This window comes from Dendrobates tinctorius, unplaced genomic scaffold, assembly GCF_039654945.1.
Source record: "Dendrobates tinctorius isolate UK_male_01 unplaced genomic scaffold, ASM3965494v1 ptg000023l, whole genome shotgun sequence".
NCBI classification, from domain to species: domain Eukaryota; kingdom Metazoa; phylum Chordata; class Amphibia; order Anura; family Dendrobatidae; genus Dendrobates; species Dendrobates tinctorius.
The window spans coordinates 6,202,484-6,222,523 of NW_027361691.1; the positions used below are offsets into that span (position 1 = coordinate 6,202,484).

General features: G+C 38.8%; 1 protein-coding gene across 10 annotated transcripts in view; it reads right to left on the bottom strand.

Moving 5' to 3' along the window:
- Nucleotides 1-20,040, bottom strand: part of DLG2 (discs large MAGUK scaffold protein 2) — a 1,750,933-nt gene that overhangs the window by 766,420 nt on the left and 964,473 nt on the right. The window contains exon 1 of one of the 10 annotated variants that reach the window (XM_073569200.1): nt 10,573-10,912. The exons of 8 other annotated variants lie outside the window; for them this stretch is intronic. In XM_073569200.1, coding sequence (XP_073425301.1) covers nt 10,573-10,650 — 78 coding nt within the window. In that variant the 5' untranslated portion in view covers nt 10,651-10,912. Of the gene's footprint in view, nt 1-10,572; nt 10,913-20,040 lie in introns of those variants that run through there. One more of the 10 variants, XM_073569205.1, reaches the window with a different exon arrangement.

A 20,040-nucleotide genomic window follows, 5' to 3' on the forward strand; every position in this document is an offset into this window, starting at 1 on the left:
TAACTACTATAATACTGCTCCATGTACAAGAATATAACTACTATAATACTGCTCCTATGTACAAGAATATAACTACTATAATACTGCCCCTATATACAAGAATATAACTACTATAATACTGCTCCTATGTACAAGAATATAACTACTATAATACTGCTCCTATGTACAAGAATATAACTACTATAATACTGCTCCTATGTACAAGAACATAACTACTATAATACTGCTCCCTATGTACAATAATATAACTCCTATAATATTGCGCCTATGTACAAGAATATAACTACTATAATACTGCCCCTATATACAAGAATATAACTACTATAATACTGCTCCTATGTACAATAATATAACTACTATAATACTGCTCCTATGTACAAGAATATAACTACTATAATACTGCTCCTATGTACAAGAATATAACTACTATAATACTGCCCCCTATGTACAAGAATATAACTACTATAATACTGCCCCTATATACAAGAATATAACTACTATAATACTGCTCCTATGTACAAGAATATAACTACTATAATACTGCTCCCTATGTACAAGAATATAACTACTATAATACTGCTCCTATGTACAAAAATATAACTACTATAATACTGCTCCTATGTACAAGAATAGAACTACTATAATACTGCCCCTATATACAAGAATATAACTACTATAATACTGCTCCCTATGTACAATAATATAACTACTATAATACTGCTCCTATGTACAAGAATATAACTACTATAATACTGCTCCTATGTACAAGAATATAACTACTATAATACTGCTCCCTATGTACAATAATATAACTACTATAATACTGCCCCCTATGTACAATAATATAACTACTATAATACTGCCCCTATATGCAAGAATATAACTACTATAATACTGCTCCTATGTACAAGCATATAACTACTATAATACTGCTCCCTATGTACAATAATATAACTACTATAATACTGCCCCCTATGTACAAGAATATAACTACTATAATACTGCTCCTATGTACAAGAATATAACTACTATAATACTGCTCCTATGTACAAGAATATAACTACTGCTCCTATGTACAAGAATATAACTACTATAATACTGCTCCCTATGTACAATAATATAACTACTATAATACTGCTCCCTATGTACAATAATAAAACTACTATAATACTGCTCCTATGTACAAGAATATAACTACTATAATACTGCCCCTATATACAAGAATATAACTACTATAATACTGCTCCTATGTACAAGAATATAACTACTATAATACTGCTCCTATGTACAAGAATATAACTACTATAATACTGCTCCTATGTACAAGAATATAACTACTATAATACTGCTCCCTATGTACAATAATATAACTACTATAATACTGCGCCTATGTACAAGAATATAACTACTATAGTACTGCCCCTATATACAAGAATATAACTACTATAATACTGCCCCTATATACAAGAATATAACTACTATAATACTGCTCCTATGTACAATAATATAACTACTATAATACTGCTCCTATGTACAAGAATATAACTACTATAATACTGCCCCTATATACAAGAATATAACTACTATAATACTGCTCCTATGTACAAGAATATAACTACTATAATACTGCTCCTATGTACAAGAATATAACTACTATAATACTGCTCCTATGTACAAGAATATAACTACTATAATACTGCTCCCTATGTACAATAATATAACTACTATAATACTGCGCCTATGTACAAGAATATAACTACTATAATACTGCCCCTATATACAAGAATATAACTACTATAATACTGCCCCTATATACAAGAATATAACTACTATAATACTGTTCCTATGTACAATAATATAACTACTATAATACTGCTCCTATGTACAAGAATATAACTACTATAATACTGATCCTATGTACAATAATATAACTACTATAATACTGCCCCCTATGTACAAGAATATAACTACTATAATACTGCTCCTATGTACAAGAATATAACTACTATAATACTGCTCCTATGTACAAGAATATAACTACTATAATACTGCTCCTATGTACAATAATATAACTACTATAATACTGCTCCTATGTACAAGAATATAACTACTATAATACTGCTCCCTATGTACAATAATATAACTACTATAATACTGCCCCCTATGTACAAGAATATAACTACTATAATACTGCTCCTATGTACAAGAATATAACTACTATAATACTGCTCCAAAGTACAAGAATATAACTACTATAATACTGCTCCTATGTACAAGAATATAACTACTATAATACTGCCCCTATGTACAAGAATATAACTACTATAATACTGCTCCTATGTACAATAATATAACTACTATAATACTGCTCCTATGTACAAGAATATAACTACTATAATACTGCCCCCTATTTACAAGAATATAGCTACTATAATACTGCCCCTATATACAAGAATATAACTACTATAATACTGCTCCTATGTACAAGAATATAACTACTATAATACTGCTCCCTATGTACAATAATATAACTACTATAATACTGCTCCCTATGTACAATAATAAAACTACTATAATACTGCTCCTATGTACAAGAATATAACTACTATAATACTGCCCCTATATACAAGAATATAACTACTATAATGCTGCCCCTATATACAAGAACATAACTACTATAATACTGCTCCTATGTACAATAATATAACTACTATAATACTGCTCCTATGTACAAGAATATAACTACTATAATACTGATCCTATGTACAATAATATAACTACTATAATACTGCCCCCTATGTACAAGAATATAACTACTATAATACTGCTCCTATGTACAAGAATATAACTACTATAATACTGCCCCTATATACAAGAATATAACTACTATAATACTGCTCCTATGTACAAGAATATAACTACTATAATACTGCTCCCTATGTACAATAATATAACTACTATAATACTGCCCCCTATGTACAAGAATATAACTACTATAATACTGCTCCTATGTACAAGAATATAACTACTATAATACTGCTCCTATGTACAAGAATATAACTACTATAATACTGCTCCTATGTACAAGAATATAACTACTATAATACTGCCCCTATGTACAAGAATATAACTACTATAATACTGCTCCTATGTACAATAATATAACTACTATAATACTGCTCCTATGTACAATAATATAACTACTATAATACTGCTCCTATGTACAAGAATATAACTACTATAATACTGCTCCTATGTACAATAATATAACTGCTATAATACTGCCCCCTATGTACAAGAATATAACTACTATTATACTGCCCCTATGTACAAGAATATAACTAATACAATACTGCCTACTATGTGTAAGAAAATCATGTTATATTACTTCCTGAGAGGCAATGTAGTTAGTTGGGGACATTTCCCAGAAACAATCGTGTTCCCTCCATATATATTACAGACATACAATAGGTCATGTATAATATTTCTATACTCCAGTTTGAGGATCGCACATAATATCTCATTATCTCTTGAAGGAAACTGAAACTAAATGTCACACTTCAGGTTTTATGTGGTGTTACTAATTCTCCGTATTACATACACAGAACACTTTTACCTTTTCTTAATATCTTTCTATAACTCTGCACCTGTCATCGCTCAGCTTTGCCGCTTTACTGTAAGCTGCATTTATGTATCATATCTTCAATAACAATTAGCTGCACATTTGTCGAGGTCTAAGAAGCCAAGATTCAACCCACCATCATCCACCTACATGCAGCAGGCGTGCTATTCTACCTGCAAAATTATACAATTACCGATAATAGAATATATGTACGATATGAAGTCAATGTAATATGGAAGATGGATTATATGGAGAATTCGAAGATCATTGGATTTTTTAAAGGGGACTTTTGGTATTAACAAGCCATGTTTTTTGTAAGATGATAAACTGGTCACAGTTAAAATATGTTTTGGGGGGAGTGGAGGACATGTAGAAAGTGTTTAACTTCCCTGCAGTGCCTCCGCAGGAAACACAAAGAATTACACGCAAATAAACTGACTTGAACTGTTGCACCACCTATTGGAAATAGCAATCCTAAAAGCCAATATTGACCCTTGCTACATGGCTTAGAATAAAAGACAAACCAGAATTTCAATTTATAGACACGGTGTTTCAGGGTGTTGCCCCTACTGAGTGCAATGCATGAGATCTGAATTGGCTAGGTGAGAGACTGGGGTCTTAGGGTTAATGTTTTTCCTTGTAGAGAATGACATGCCCAACATGCCAGTGTAAGGAGGCTTATATGCTATGCAGCCTATCAAATATCATGCTTTGCACTGAGGAGAGATAACACCAAGAAACACGCGTCTGCAAATTGAGATTCTGGTTTGGCTTTTACGTGGCAAGGCTAGTTAAAGGGTCCATAATGACTTTTAGGATTATTACTTCCAATAGATGGCGCTATAGTTCAAGTCCTCTTTTACTCTGGAGGCAATTTGCATATTTAATTTCCCAGAGGAGCATTGCATGGCTTATAAGCCTTCTTACCCCAGTATGTCAGATATGTCAAGTGCCACAAAGAGAAACATTACCCCTTAGATCAAATTCTCTAAAAACAAATTCTCATTAGAAAAAGTGAAGATCCTAAAACTACAGACTGAGTGGCTTGACCCTGACCTGATATCTTCCATTGTTGACCTACTATAGTGGAAGACCGTCAGCTCTGAAAAGGGCTCCTTCGTGCTAGCCACTCCATCTACCAAGTACCAGGAGAATGCAGGCTTTCACACTTTAATCCCTGTACTTGGATCTGGACTTACACGTGCGCCCTTCTGCTAAATCCATATACTGGCTGTTGGCCGGTGTAGTAGGCTGATAGAGGATGGTCAGAAACCTGGATTACTACCAAGATGTCAGAATAAGAAACAAAGTTGTCAGCCAACAGAATATTCAAAGCACAAGCCGAGGTCAGTAACTGGAATCCATCCAGCTGGGCAGGAACATATGGAATGGAATGAACCAGGGTTGGTAGAACTTCTAATTGGCACTGAGAGCACGGAGCTAGGGATTGGAGATTCTACACCAGCCTTCTGTCCCTCAAAGTTTTTTGGTTGCCAGGAGATCCTACCTGGACTAAAAGAAAGGCTGATATTAAACAGTGGCATGTAAAAGTTTGCTCACCACCTGTTCAAAATTACTGTTATTATTAACAGTTAAGCAAGATGAAATGATCTCTAAAAAAAAACATTTTTCCTTGGACAATTTTTCCAGTTCTGTGAGACTCCTGGGTCGTCTTCCATCCTCTGCTATTTTGAGGTCTAGCCACAGATTTTCAATGATGATCAGATCAGGGGACCGTGAGGGCCATTGTAAAACCTTAAGCTTGCGCCTTTTGAGGTTGTCTATTGTAGATTCTGACGTGTGTTTAGGATAATTATCCATTTGATGAAGCCGTCTGTAATATCCACACGTTATGAAGAATTCAAGATATTAAACTTTAGATATGTTTTATTCTTCGTCCTCCAGCACACAGCATAACAGTTGCATTCCCATGCTACACAGAAGTGAAACTGAAACTTCCCTTCTCATCCCTCTTGTCTCCACCCCCCAAGTCCCATAAGTCTGGCTTGCTTAAAGAGACAGATCTAATTATTATACATTACACCGTCCTCTTCCTCTTTTCACCTTCAGCTTTTTTTACAGATGGTGTTATGTTTGCTTCAAGAATTTGTTGAAATTTCATTGAATCTATTCTTCCCTCTACCTGTGAAATGTTCCCCACGCCATTTCCTGCAACACAAACCCAAAGCATGATTGATCCACCCCCATGCCTAATGGTTGACGAGACGTTTGTCACAGCCACCACCGATACTCACCTGCAGGGTCCTGTGCGCACCTCCCGGTGCGCACTCGCTCCCCGGCGCATCCCCACTGCTGACCTCCGGCCTCCCCGACGTCGCTCCCACGCTCCTGTAGCCGGCGCTCTGACGGCACCATGTGACGCGGTGGCTCCGCCCCCAACATGGCGGCGCCCATCGTCTATTTCTGGCAGGCGTCTCCCCAGGTAAGACGCCTGTGTATCGTTCCCGGGCTGCTGTCCTTTTGGCCAGCGCTCAGTACGTTCTCAGGCCCTGCATACTCTGTATCACCTTGCTCCGCTTAGTTAGGTTTTTCTGCTGTCTTTCTCTGGGTTCGCCATTCTGGCGGTTCTGGTTTTCCCTGCCGTCCTCTCTGTGTGCTTGCGCTCCTGTGACCTCCTTGTCCGTGTAATCTCTTACTCTCTTCCAGCCTCCAGCCACTACCTGCTCCGAACCCTCCAAGTCTCTGCGTTCCTCTGGCTCCTACCGCTGTCTCCCATACCGCTGCTCAGCTGACTCTCCACCCTAGTTCCCCTGGTGCTCACCCAGTCGTCCCTTTGGCTCCGGCTGTCACGGTTCCATCCCTTGTGGGCCTGCCCCTAACACTCCCTATATAGGGGGTGGCTCCACCTGGTCCAGCTCGTCCGCAGGGGCTCTGGAGCCGTGACCCAGAGGGTCCACTCCGTGTTGCTCGCTTTGTTTTGCCATCCTAAACACACTCCATAACAATGTTCTTTTCCTGAAATACTGTGCCCTTTTTTTCTCCACACATTCCTTTGATCATTGTGGCCAAAGAGTTCTACTTTAACCTCATCAGTCCATAGGACTTGTTTCCAAAAAGCATTAGGCTTGTTTAGATGTTCTTTTGCATACTTCTGAAGCTGAATTTCATGGTGAGGATGCGAGAGAGGTTTTCTTCTGGTGACTCTACTATGAAGGCCAGCTTTCTGCAGGTGTCTCTCGTCAGTAGAACAATGTACTACAACTCCAGAGTCTGCAAAATCTTTCTAAAGGTCTATTGCAGTCAACTGGGGGTTCTGATTTGCCTCTCTAGTAATCCCACGAGCAGCTCTCACTGAAATTTAGCTTGGTCTTCCAGACCTTATCTTGACCTCCACTGTTCCTGATAACTGTCATTTTTTAATGACATTTCAAACTGAGGAAAGCGCGACTTGAAAAAACTTGCCACGATGATAGTGAACAAGCCACAACCCTAACAGGCTAGTTAAGTTCTGAAACCTTGGTCAAAGTTATCCGAGCACACAAATATTCAAGGGTTCCCAATGCATTGGCCCATTTAACTTTTTGGAATTTTTAAAGTGAAAAAAAGACAACACATATATATATACAGTATCTCTCTCTCTCTCTCTCTCTCTCTCTCTATATATATACTCATAATAAATAAAATACAAAGGAAATGTCTCATCATGAACTTTTGGACCCTTTTAGAGATCATTTCATATTCAACTTGCTTACACTATAACTTGCTTACACTACACTACACAACTTGCTTACACTATAACAGTAATTTTGACCAGGGGTGCCCAAAACTTTTACATGCCTCTATACGACCGACCATCAGGTGCCAAAAATTTCATTGTACATCATTGAAGGCGGTTCCATCAAGACTATGACTTCTACACAGTAGACGCAGTAAAAGAAGACCATGGTAGAAGGTCCAAACCATGTATCGCATTGCATAATTTCCAGTATTTTATACCATACACAGTTGCATTTATTTCTAGTCGATATAGACAGACTTCTCAGCTTAATCCAACCTTCAGGTGGTCTCTACAGGTCACAGACGTTGTGTGTTTAGATGTTTTATGACGATCTGAAAATTGGTCATTATGAGACCATGCAGCCCAATAAAGCTCAGGACATGTGATATCAGTCCCTGCAGGATGCCCCCAGGCTACAATAGTCAAATAAATCATAAAATATCCCATGTATCGGTCTCCTTCATATTACATAAGACTGTTTACCATCACATATCTTTCCCATGCGTGCTCTATTTTTATACAGCTTTTTGATAGCTTAAATCAGCGGTAACAGATTCATCTGTATTTACTTAATTGCAAGGCGCTGGCAGATTTCACGATTTAGTAACGAGGTGAGAAAATATGCTCTCGTCTTACTAGTACCAGCAGTAGCGCTTGCATCAAACTTGCCAGCTCTGCCGAAAGTGCGAGTGAATATAAGAAACTTTGCTATGTGTTATCAGAAAAATATGCTTCTTTCGCCACTTATGAGCCTCTTCTTCTCCTCTCTCCCATTCCAAGTCCTGAATGCATCATTCACCCTGAAAAACTACTCAAATCCATCCTGCTCAAGTTTATGGAGAGGTTAGAATTAGCACAGTAAGAAGGAGGCAGAGATACAAAGAGAAAATATTGCTTTTTTTCTAGTAAGTGTTTTATCTCAACTCACAGCTAGGCTAACAGCTACACTGCTCGGTATTGCTATACAGGGTGGACCACTTATATGGATACACCTAAATAAAATAGGAATGGTTGGTGATATCAACTTCCTGTTTGTGGCACATTAGTATATGGGAGGGGGGAAACTTTTCAAGATGGGTGGTGACCAAACTTTTATCCTAGACCAGAGATTATATATATATATATACACACTGTATGTATATATATATATATATATATATATATATATATACACAGTATACACACACATACACATGTATACATATATCTTGCATATATCTTGGGCCCTGATGGTTAAAGGGAAATAATCACATTTTAGAGAAGAGATCAAACTACCCCGTCACCATTAGGCCAGCTTAGTCAGTTTCTGACTGCTACTGTCGATTCCTTATATTGCCCATGTGCCCATATTCTAGCCTTTTAGACTATCAGTTAATGAAAGAATGAACTATCCTCTACACAACAACCCTGGTACGAAAATATGACCCCCTCTATTATCCCAGATTACTAAGTAATAAAAAAATGAACTGTCCTTAACAACACTAGACCACAAGGACTAATACACGACTCCCTTTTACTGCCCAAGACCACTAGGAATTTTTAAAAATTAGCTTTCTTCAACTAACTAATATCATAGCTGAGATTCACATGACGCTCAGTCTAGATCATAAAAGTACACTGAACACTTTTCAACAGCAAAAGATTAACAAACTGAAAGGCGCAGCAGAGCTGAGTTTGTCATCTGATGCAACAGTCCCTGATAAAGGTAAAGTACAGCAGAGTTCAGCTTGTCATCTAATGCAACTAAACCCAGACAAAACAATTGGAATTCTAAAAGTAAAATATCTAAATATCTTATCGGCAATTTCATTAGGGAAGAAAACAGGTAGCTGACAAATTCAACTCGGCTACATCTGATATGATCTGATATGAGAAAATTTGCAGATTATGATGATATTAGGATTTTTAATTTAAAATATGAACAATCAGATGCAGTATTTACTGAGTGAATAAAAATCCCAAAAGTCTAATAACAGAAAATTCAAGTTCCCATCATGCAGATCGTAGTGTTAAATTGTAGAATTTGTTTCTGCTGATTCAGGACCATAGACCTGATTTTTTATCGATATCGTTAAAAATTCACTGACTTTGTCATTTCATTGCTGTGATTAACCCCGACGCTACCAGTGACATAGCAGAGCTGCACGAGTTGGAATACTGTAACGCAGCCACTTTTTCCTACATTCCTGGTCAAAACCGCATTTAACACACTGTACAGCTCATTAGGAGTTTTGACAAACTACAAACTTGTCTCCACTTTTCTGTTAAGTAGGCAGGTTCACTGCACCCCCTCCCAAGAACAAATGTAAGAAATATCAATCTGTTATGGCAAGTCGTATTAGGACATGTAGGTAAGATATTATGTACACTATTAGAATTCTGAGATTTGATTGATATATATATATATAATAAAATTATACCGCAAGGAAATGAGTTGAATAAAAGCAAAATATTGAAATAAAATATAAAATAATAACTGAAAATAACATCATATATAATTATCTAACATATACATAAAGTTAAGTTAATAGATGTCAGATCAAATATTATAACTATTTATAATAATAAAATAATGAAAATATATAAAATGGTATAAAAATGAAAAATAATATAAAATTATATACAAATTATCTAATACTATAAACATAAGGTTACATGAATAAAAAAAAGTAATAAAAATATCAAATATCAATAATATTAATAATAATAATAATAATAATAATAATACAGTATTATAAAATAATTTTATACTACTACTTCTAATAATACCAACAACAATACATACAATTTTATAAAAATATAATAATATGCCATATTCTAATAACACATGCATAAAATTACATGAATAAATAAATTAAACATATCAAATAATAATAATACATAAAATGGTGTAAAATAATATAATAATATACAATTATCTAATATATAAATAAACTACATGAATAAATAACTTAATAAACAGATAATAGTAGTGATAATAATAAAAATGATGTAAAATACATAAAATGGCAAAAAAACATGTAAACTTAAGTCGTAATTATAAAAAATATAATGTAAATGATCTAAAATAATATATTTGTGACATAAAAATGCATAAAATAAAATAACAATATTATAATAACATACAAAAATTCAAACAATATTGTATAAACAGTATAATAAAATATAAATGAATGCAATAAAAAAAAGAATGATAAACTTTGCTTTGTACCTTTTGCAATTTGGCTTTCCTGGCATTGTGGACAAACCTGCGCCCCAGCTTCTTGGCGTACCAAATAGAGGCAAACATCTCTCAGATGGAGGGGTCTAGACTGAGGGTGCTGGAGGTGAAGGTCCTGGAGGTGAAGGTCCCAGGTGCTCAGCTCTGTGGCTGGAAGAACCTTGAGATGCTGCTTCCCTTCCTACTAAGATCACACTGAGACAGGGAGTGCAGGTAGATCTACATGCTGCCAGCAGGGAGGCTTCTGCCATGAAGCATCTCTGTACCCAGCTCACATCTAGTCTCCTGCTATCTGCTTGTCTGCTGCAGTTCTTAAGGAGAGAGGAGGATGATGATGATGCTGACACCTACATGTGTGCCAGCTGGGCTCTCAGGGCGCAGGGGCAGACACCATAGTGCTGGTATAACAATGGGAGTGAGGATTTTTCTTCTTCAGTCTTGGGGGGGGGTGGTAGACTTAGGAAATCACATTTGCTTTTATACGCTTGAAAAGCGACGTCCCGCTGCTGGAAACTGCAACACAAGCGACGTTAAAGCAAATTGTTTGTTGCTTTATTAGACGAGAGGCCATACAGCGATGGGAAAAGTCAGAAAGCTCATAGGATGGGTATATGGCCGCCGGTATAATGTATGAATATGATGCAGTATTAATAATAATCACTCATGCCGGGTGTACAGCACGGTGCCATTAAATGACCATAGATCAGAGATGATTCTATGCCGCCTCACACTGAAAAATAATATAGTGTTCTCCAATAACACCAAACAGTGACCGAAGAATAGCGCCATACAGTGCTCAAGTAATAACACTATACAGTTCTCAAATATTGTCACCATACAGTGCTCAAGTAATAACACTATACAGTGCTCAAATATTGTCCCCATACAGTGCTCAAGTAATAACACTGTACAGTTCTCAAATATTGTCACCATACAGTGCTCAAGTAATAACACTGTACAGTGCTTAAATAATAACACTATAGAGTGCTTAATACCGCCATACAGTGGTTAAATAATAACAGTATACAGTGCTTAAATAATACTGCCATACAGTTGTCAAATAGTAACACTATACAATGCTCAAATAAAGCCACCGTACAGTGCTCAAATAATAACACCATACAATGCTTAAATAATACCGCCATATAATGCTCAAATAATAACACTATACAGTGCTTAATACCGCCATACAGTGCTTAAATAATAACAGTATACAGTGCTTTATACCGCCATACAGTGCTTAAATAATAACAGTATACAGTGCTTAACCCCTTCACCCCCAAGGGTGGTTTGCACGTTCATGACCGGGCCAATTTTTACAATTCTGACCACTGTACCTTTATGAGGTCATAACTCTGGAACGCTTCCATGGATCCCGGTGACTCTGACACTGTTTTCTCGTGACATATTGTACTTCATGTTAGTGGTCAAATTTCATTCAAATAACTTGCGTTTATTTGTGAAAAAAATGGAAATTTGGCAAACATTTTGAAAATTTCGCAATTTTCCAACTTTGAATTTTTATGCCCTTAAATCACAGAGATACGGCACACAAAAAACTTGATAAGTAACATTTCCCACATGTTTACTTTACATCAGCACAATTTTGGAACCAAAATTTTTTTTTGTTAGGAAGTTATAAGGGTTAAAAGTTGACCAGCGATTTCTCATTTTTACAACACCATTTTATTTTTAGGACCACATCACATTTGAAGCCACTTTGAGGGGTCTATATGATAGAAAATACCAAAAAGTGACACCATTCTAAAAACTGAACCCCTTAAGGTGCTCAAAACCACATTCAAGAAGTTTATTAACCCATTAGGTGCATCACAGGAATTTTTTTGAATATTTAAAAAGAAATGAACATCTAACTTTTTTTCACAAAAAAAATACTTCAGGTTCAATTTTTTTTATTTTACCAAGGGTAACAGGAGAAATTGGACTGCAAAAGTTATTGTGCAATTTGTCCTGAGTACGCTGATACCTGATTTGTGGGGGGGAATGACTGTTTCGGCGCATGGCAGAGCTCAGAATGGAAGGAGCGCCGTTTGACTTTTTCAATGCAAAATTGGCTGGAATTCAGATCGGACGCCATGTCACGTTTGGAGAGGTCCTGATGTACCTAAACAGTGGAAACCCCCTACAAGTGACCCCATTTTGGAAACTAGACCCCCCAAGGAACTTATCTAGATATGTGGTGAGAACTTTTAACCCACAAGGGCTTTACAGAAGTTTATAACGTACAGCGGTACAATTAAAAAATCATATTTTTTCCACAAAAATGATCTTTTCACCCCAATTTTTATTTTCCCAAGGGTAACAGGACCCTAAAAGTTATTGTGCAATTTGTCCTGAGTACGCTGATACCCCACATGTGGGGGTAAACCACTATTTGGGCGCATGGCAGAGCTCGGAAGGGAAGCAATGCCATTTGACGTTTTTGGCTGGAATTGAGATCGGACACCATGTCGCGTTTGGAAAACCCCTGATGTACCAAAGCAGTGGAAACCCCCCACAAATGACACCATTTTGGAAACTAGACCCCCCAAGGAACTTATCTAGATGTGTGGTGAGAACTTTGAACCCCCATGGGCTTCACAGAAGTTTATAACATACAGCCATACAATTAAAAAATCATATTTTTTCCACAAAAATGATCTTTTCACCCTCAATTCTTATTTTTCCAAGGGTAACAGGACCCTAAAAGTTATTGTGCAATTTGTCCTGAGTACGCTGATACCCCACATGTGGGGGTAAACCACTATTTGGGCGCATGGCAGAGCTCGGAAGGGAAGCAGCGCCATTTGACGTTTTTGGCTGGAATTGAGATCGGACACCATGTCGCGTTTGGAAAACTCCTGATGTACCAAAACAGTGGAAACCCCCCACAAATGACACCATTTTGGAAACTAGACCCCCTAAGGAACTTATCTAGATGTGTGGTGAGAACTTTGAACCCCCATGGGCTTCACAGAAGTTTATAACATACAGCCATACAATTAAAAAATCATATTTTTTCCACAAAAATGATCTTTTCACCCTCAATTCTTATTTTTCCAAGGGTAACAGGACCCTAAAAGTTATTGTGCAATTTGTCCTGAGTACGCTGATACCCCACATGTGGGGGTAAACCACTATTTGGGCGCATGGCAGAGCTCGGAAGGGAAGCAGCGCCATTTGACGTTTTTGGCTGGAATTGAGATCGGACACCATGTCGCGTTTGGAAAACTCCTGATGTACCAAAACAGTGGAAACCCCCCACAAATGACACCATTTTGGAAACTAGACCCCCTAAGGAACTTATCTAGATGTGTGGTGAGCACTTTGACCCCCCCAGTGCTTCACAGAAGTTTATAATGCCCGGGCATGAAAATAAATAATTCGTATTTTTTCCACAAACATGATCTTTTAGTCACCATTTTTTTATTTTCCCAAGGGTACCAGGAGAAATTGGACCCCAAAAGTTGATGTCCAATTTTTCCTGAGTATGCTGATACCCCATATGTGGGAGAAAACTACTGTATGGGCACACGTCGGGGCTCGGAAGGGAAGTAGTGACGTTTTGGAATGCAGACTTTGATGGAATGGTCTGCGGGTGTCATGTTGCCTTTGGAGAGCCCCTAATGTACCTAACAGTGGAAACCCCCCACAAATGACACCATTTTGTAAACTAGACCCCCCAAGGAACTTATCTAGATGTGTGGTGAGCACTTTGAACCCCCCAGTGCTTCACAGAAGTTTATAACGCCCGGGCGTGAAAATAAAAAATTCGTATTTTTTCCACAAACATGATCTTTTAGTCACCATTTTTTTATTTTCCCAAGGGTAACAGGAGAAATTGGACCCCAAAAGTTGTTGTCCAATTTGGCCTGAGTACGCTGACACCCCATATGTGGGAGAAAACTACTGTATGGACACACGTCGGGGCTCGGAAGGGAAGCAGTGACGTTTTGGAATGCAGACTTTGATGGAATGGTCTGCGGGTGTCATGTGCGTTTGGAGAGCCCCTGATGTACCTAAACTATTGAAACTCCCCACAAGTGACCCCATTTTGGACACTAGACCCCCCACGGAACTTATCTAGATGTGTGGTGAGCACTTTGAACCCCCAAGTGCATCACAGAAGTTTATAACACTCGGACGTGAAAATAAAAAAATCATTTTTTTCCACAAAAATGATATTTTTGCCCCCAATTTTTTATTTTCCTAAGGGTAACAGGAGAAATTGGACCTCAAAAATTGTTTTGCAATTTGTCCTGAGTAGGCTGATACCCTACATGTGGGGGTAAAACACTGTTTGGGCGCATGGCAGAGCTTGGAAGGGAAGGAGCACCATTTGACTTTTTCAACTCAGAATTGGCTGGAATTGAGATCAGACGCCATGTTGCATTTGGAGAGCCCCTGATGTGCCCAAACAGTGGAAACCCCCAATTATAACTCCAACCCTAACCCCAACACACCCCTAACCCTAATCTGAGCCCTAACCCTAACCCTAACCCTAGCCCTAACCCTAGCCCTAACCCTAGCCCTAACCCTAACCCTAACCCTAGCCCTAACCCTAAGGCTGTGTGCACACGCTGCGGATTTTGCTGCGGTTCCGCAGCGGTTTTGGCTGCTGCGGACCCCAGTACCATGATTCCCTATGGGAATCAAAAACCACAGTGCAGACGGTGCGGAATTTTCCGCGCGGATTATCTGCGGTTTTCAATCCGCAGAAAGAATTGACATGTCAATTCTTTCTGCGGATTCTCCTGCGGTTTGTCATCTCCTCTATTGAGGAGATGAAAAACCGCAGGACAAAACCGCAGAGCAATCTGCAGGTAAAACCGCAGGTCTTTTGACCTGCGATTTCACCTGCGGATTTTACAAAATCCGCGCGGATGAATCCGCACCTAATCCGCAGCGTGTGCACACAGCCTTACCCTAACGGGAAAATGGAGATACTTTTTTTTAATTTTATTATTTTTCCCTAACTAAGGGGTGATAACGGGGGGTTTGATTTACTATTTATGGCGGTTTTTATGTTTGGCGGCTGTCACACGCTAAAAGACGCTTTTTATTGTAAAATAGTTTTTGCATCACCACATTTTGAGAGCTATAATTTTTCCGTATTTTGACCCACTGAGTCATGTGAGGTCTTATTTTTTGCGGGACGAGTTGACGTTTTTATTGGTACCATTTTCGGGCACGTGACATTTTTTGATCGCTTTTTATTCCTATTTTTGGGACGCAGAATGAACAAAAACCAGCGTTTCATGAATTTCTTTTGGGGGGGTGCGTTTACACCGTTCCGCGTGCGGTAAAATTGATAAAGCGGTTTTATTCTTCGGGTCAGTACGGTTACAGCGATACCTCATTTAGGTCGTTTTTTTATGTTTTTGTCGGTTTTATGCAATGAAAACTATTTTATATAAAAAATAATTATTTTTGCATCGCTTTATTCTGTGAGCTATAACTTTTTTATTTTTTCGCTGATGATGCTGTGTGGCGGCTCGTTTTTTGCGGGACAAGATTATGTTTTCAGCGGTACCATGGATATTTATATGCGTCTTTTTGATCGCGTGTTATTACACTTTTTGTTTGGCGGTATGATAATAAATCATTATTTTTTGCTTCGTTTTTTATTTTTATTTTTTAAGGGGTTCGCTAAAAGGGTTAACTAATGGGACAGTTTTATAGGGCGGGTCATTACGGACGCGGCGATACCTAATATGTGTACTTTTATTGTTTTTTTATTATTATTTTCAAAAAATGAATTTATTGGGGAATATTTTTTTTTTTTTTTACTAATTTATTTGGCGATTTTTTTAAATTTATTTTTACATTTTTTTTTAATTTTTTTTTTACTTTATTACATAGTCCTAGGTGGGACATCACTGTCCTGTGACAGATCGCTGATCTGTCACATCACAGATCACTGTGACAGATCAGCAATCTGTCACAGGCATTGAAGCAGACTTCCTCTTGCCTGCGCTTTGCAGGCACTGAGGAAGCCAGCTTCCTCAGGTCCCCGAAGGCCCCCGTCGCCATCTTGGATTCGGGGGCCTGGAGGATAGGAGCCCCCCGCAGCAGCGCTGCACATTGCGCTGCCGTGGGGGGCTCAGGGAAGCACGGAGGGAGCCCCCTCCCTGCCGATGCTTCCCTTTAACTCCCGGTACACCGCGATCATGTTTGATCGCGGTGTGCAAGGGGTTAACGTGTCGGGGGCGGTCCGTGACCGCCCCTGACACATAGTGCCGGGTGTCAGCTGTGTAAATCAGCTGACACCTGGCCGCGATCAGCGGCGCTCACCACGTGGGCGCCGCTGATCGCGGTAGACGTACTATCCCGTCCACGGTCATACGGGCCCGGGTACCGTGGACGGGATAGTACGTCGGATGTCAGGAAGGGGATAAATAATACTGCCATACAGTGCTCAAATAGTAACATTATACTGTACTTTGCTCGAATAATAACACCATACAGCGCTCAAATACTTACACTATACAGAGCTTAAATAATAACACTATGCGGTGCTTAAAGAATACCACCATACAGTGCTCAAATAATAACACAGTGTTTAACTCCTTCATGACCGAAAGTATTTTCTGTTTTGCAGTTTAGTTTTTCGCTCCCCTTCTTTCCAGAGTCATAACTTTTATATTTTTCCGTCAATATGGCCATGTGAGGGCTTGTGTTTTTGCAGGACAAGTTGTACTTTTGAACAATACCATTGGTTTTAACATACCATCTACTGGAAAATGGGGACATTACAAAAAAAAAGTGCAATCCCACACTTGTTTTTTGTTTAGCTTTTTTGCTAGGTTCACTAACTTCCAAACTTTGTTTAAAAAAAAGGCGCCATTTTTTGTGATCTGGAGTTGGGTGAGGGCTTATTTTTTGTGATCCGAGATGATGTTTTTAATGATACCATGTTGGTGCAGATCTTTTGATCGCCCGTTATTGCATTTTAATGCAATGTCGCGGTGAAAAAAAAAAGAAATTCTGGCATCTTGACTTTTTTTCTTGCTACGCCATTTACCGATCAGGTTAATCTTTTTTTTTTTTATAGATCAGGCGATTCTGAACGCGGCGATACCAAATATGTGTATGATTGATTTTTTTATTGCTTTATTTTGAATGGGGCGAAAGTGGGGTGATTTGAACTTTTATATGTTTATTTTTTTTATATTTTGTAAAACATTTTTTTTTACTTTTTACATGATTCAAAAGTCTCCATGGGAGGCTAGAAGCTGCCATACCGCGATCAGCTCCGCTACATAAAGGAGATGAGCAGATCGCCTGTACAGTATGTAGCAGAATTACTCACTTGCTATGAGCACCGACCACCGGGTTGCGCTCATAGCAAGACGGCAGTGACAACCATAGAGTTCTGCCAGACACTTCTGGCTGTCATGCCAATCCATTGGTGACCTGAGATCACATGACGGGGGTGTCACCGATGAATGGATTTCCACATCAAAGGGAGGGATTCCGACATGCGCGTACTATTATGCCCAATGTCTGAAAGGGGTTAAATACTACTGCCATACAGTGCTTAAATAATAACATTATACAGTGCTTGAATAATACTGCCATACAGTGCTCAAATAATAGCACTATACAGTGTTTATCTAATAGCGCCACACAGTGCTGAAATAATAACACTCTAAGGTGCTTAACCCCTTCCCGACATGCGCCGTACATATACTGCTCTGTGGGAGGTGCTTTCCTGCACACAGCAGTATATGAAATAAACATGGGCCCAATACTTTCAACAAAACACAATGAGGCAATCCATGGAAATAAGCCGCCATAATAATATTATGTTCCGCTCCATAAACATACAAATTTAGGAGAACAAAGGGAGCAAACGAATCCAAGTAGTATAAAAATATCAAAATCCTTTATTAAATGCGAGCACAGACAATATATATACAGTATATACTGTATATATATATATATATATATATATATATATATATATATAAATAACCAGCAAAGTTGCAGATGACAAATAGACATCAATATTAAGAAGGCAGGTGGGGGTGAAAAAAAAAAAAAGACTGCACCTGTATATAACATTAGTAGGATAGTTTGTAAAATATGCCGACACAAGGGCTGTTACAAATGCCAAATAATCGCCATATAGGCCAGACAAAATATCCTCAGGGCAACCAGCCGATGTGTAATCAGGCAATAGGGCTAATGACGGCAAGCAGAATCCATAACATTCATCATAAGTTACATCATATATCAGCGACAGTCATATGGAGAAAGCTTACCAGGTGGTGCACAGTTACCCCTACCGTGGAACAAACCTCCGACGTACGTTTCGCGCTCAGGAGGCGCTTTCTCAAGGAGATGAGGCTATAATGAACTGCAGGACCTTATGTAGTGCTAGTAACGGTCACATGCAGAGTCACGTGACCCGTATCCACCAATGAGAGCGGCCATAGTGGCGCATGTGCCGTGCTGCCACCAGGTCCTCCACCATGAAACAGGCGTGCAGCGTCAGAGCGCACGCGCAGAGGATTAACCACCACGCGAGCGTCCGAGGCAAATGGACACCGGTCGCATGAAGAGGGCAACTGGGCACGAACCGCATGCGCACGGCCGAAATCTAAGGGCACACCTCACACTTCTGACAAAAGATATACTGGTGCATGTATGGCAAAATAAATATATAAACAAAAAAACAAATTTTTTTAAAAACAATTATAATCATATAACAGGTGTAACACTGAGACCATGTAATATGACAGATGGCACAGGCATATTCAGATAAGATTCAAAAACGGAGACAATGGATGTTAATAAGCATATCTTCAAAAATCCCCAATGAGTAGATGGTATATATGGAAATTGTCCATACACCTACAGGGGACACAGAAATAAGTTCATATCCGGATATCATCTTCACTAGTATGACATATCAGCCCGGTGACGAGTCCAGAGGAAACGTCCACAATATAGGTCCCAGGAGGATCCCATTAATCCAAAATAGCCACAATTAAAAAGTGACACTAGAGTGAAAAAAGCACACAAAGGGTTAAAAACAAATAAAATAACCACGGACACGGGGGAAATGTGCGAAATGGTGGATGCAGGAGAGGCACAGAAAATAAGACTATAAAACTATAAAAAGGCAAAACTTAGGGACTCATTGAGACCTTTCGGAGTCACCGTATCCAAGGTGACAATCCATGTAGTCTCTCTTTGGGCTGTACATATACTGCTCTGTGGGAGATGCTTTCCTGCACACAGCAGTATATGAATGGCGGCACGATCGCACGGCCTCAAGCTGAGAGCCGCAGCGATCGCCTGTGGGTGTCAGCTCTGTGTGACATCTGACACCTTGCAGCAACGCCCATGATTGGTGCTAGCACTGATCACGTGCATTTAAGCCCTCTGATGCCACCGTCAATAGTTACAGCGGCATAAAGAAACTTCCCGCAGGTAATGAGCTACCTGCGC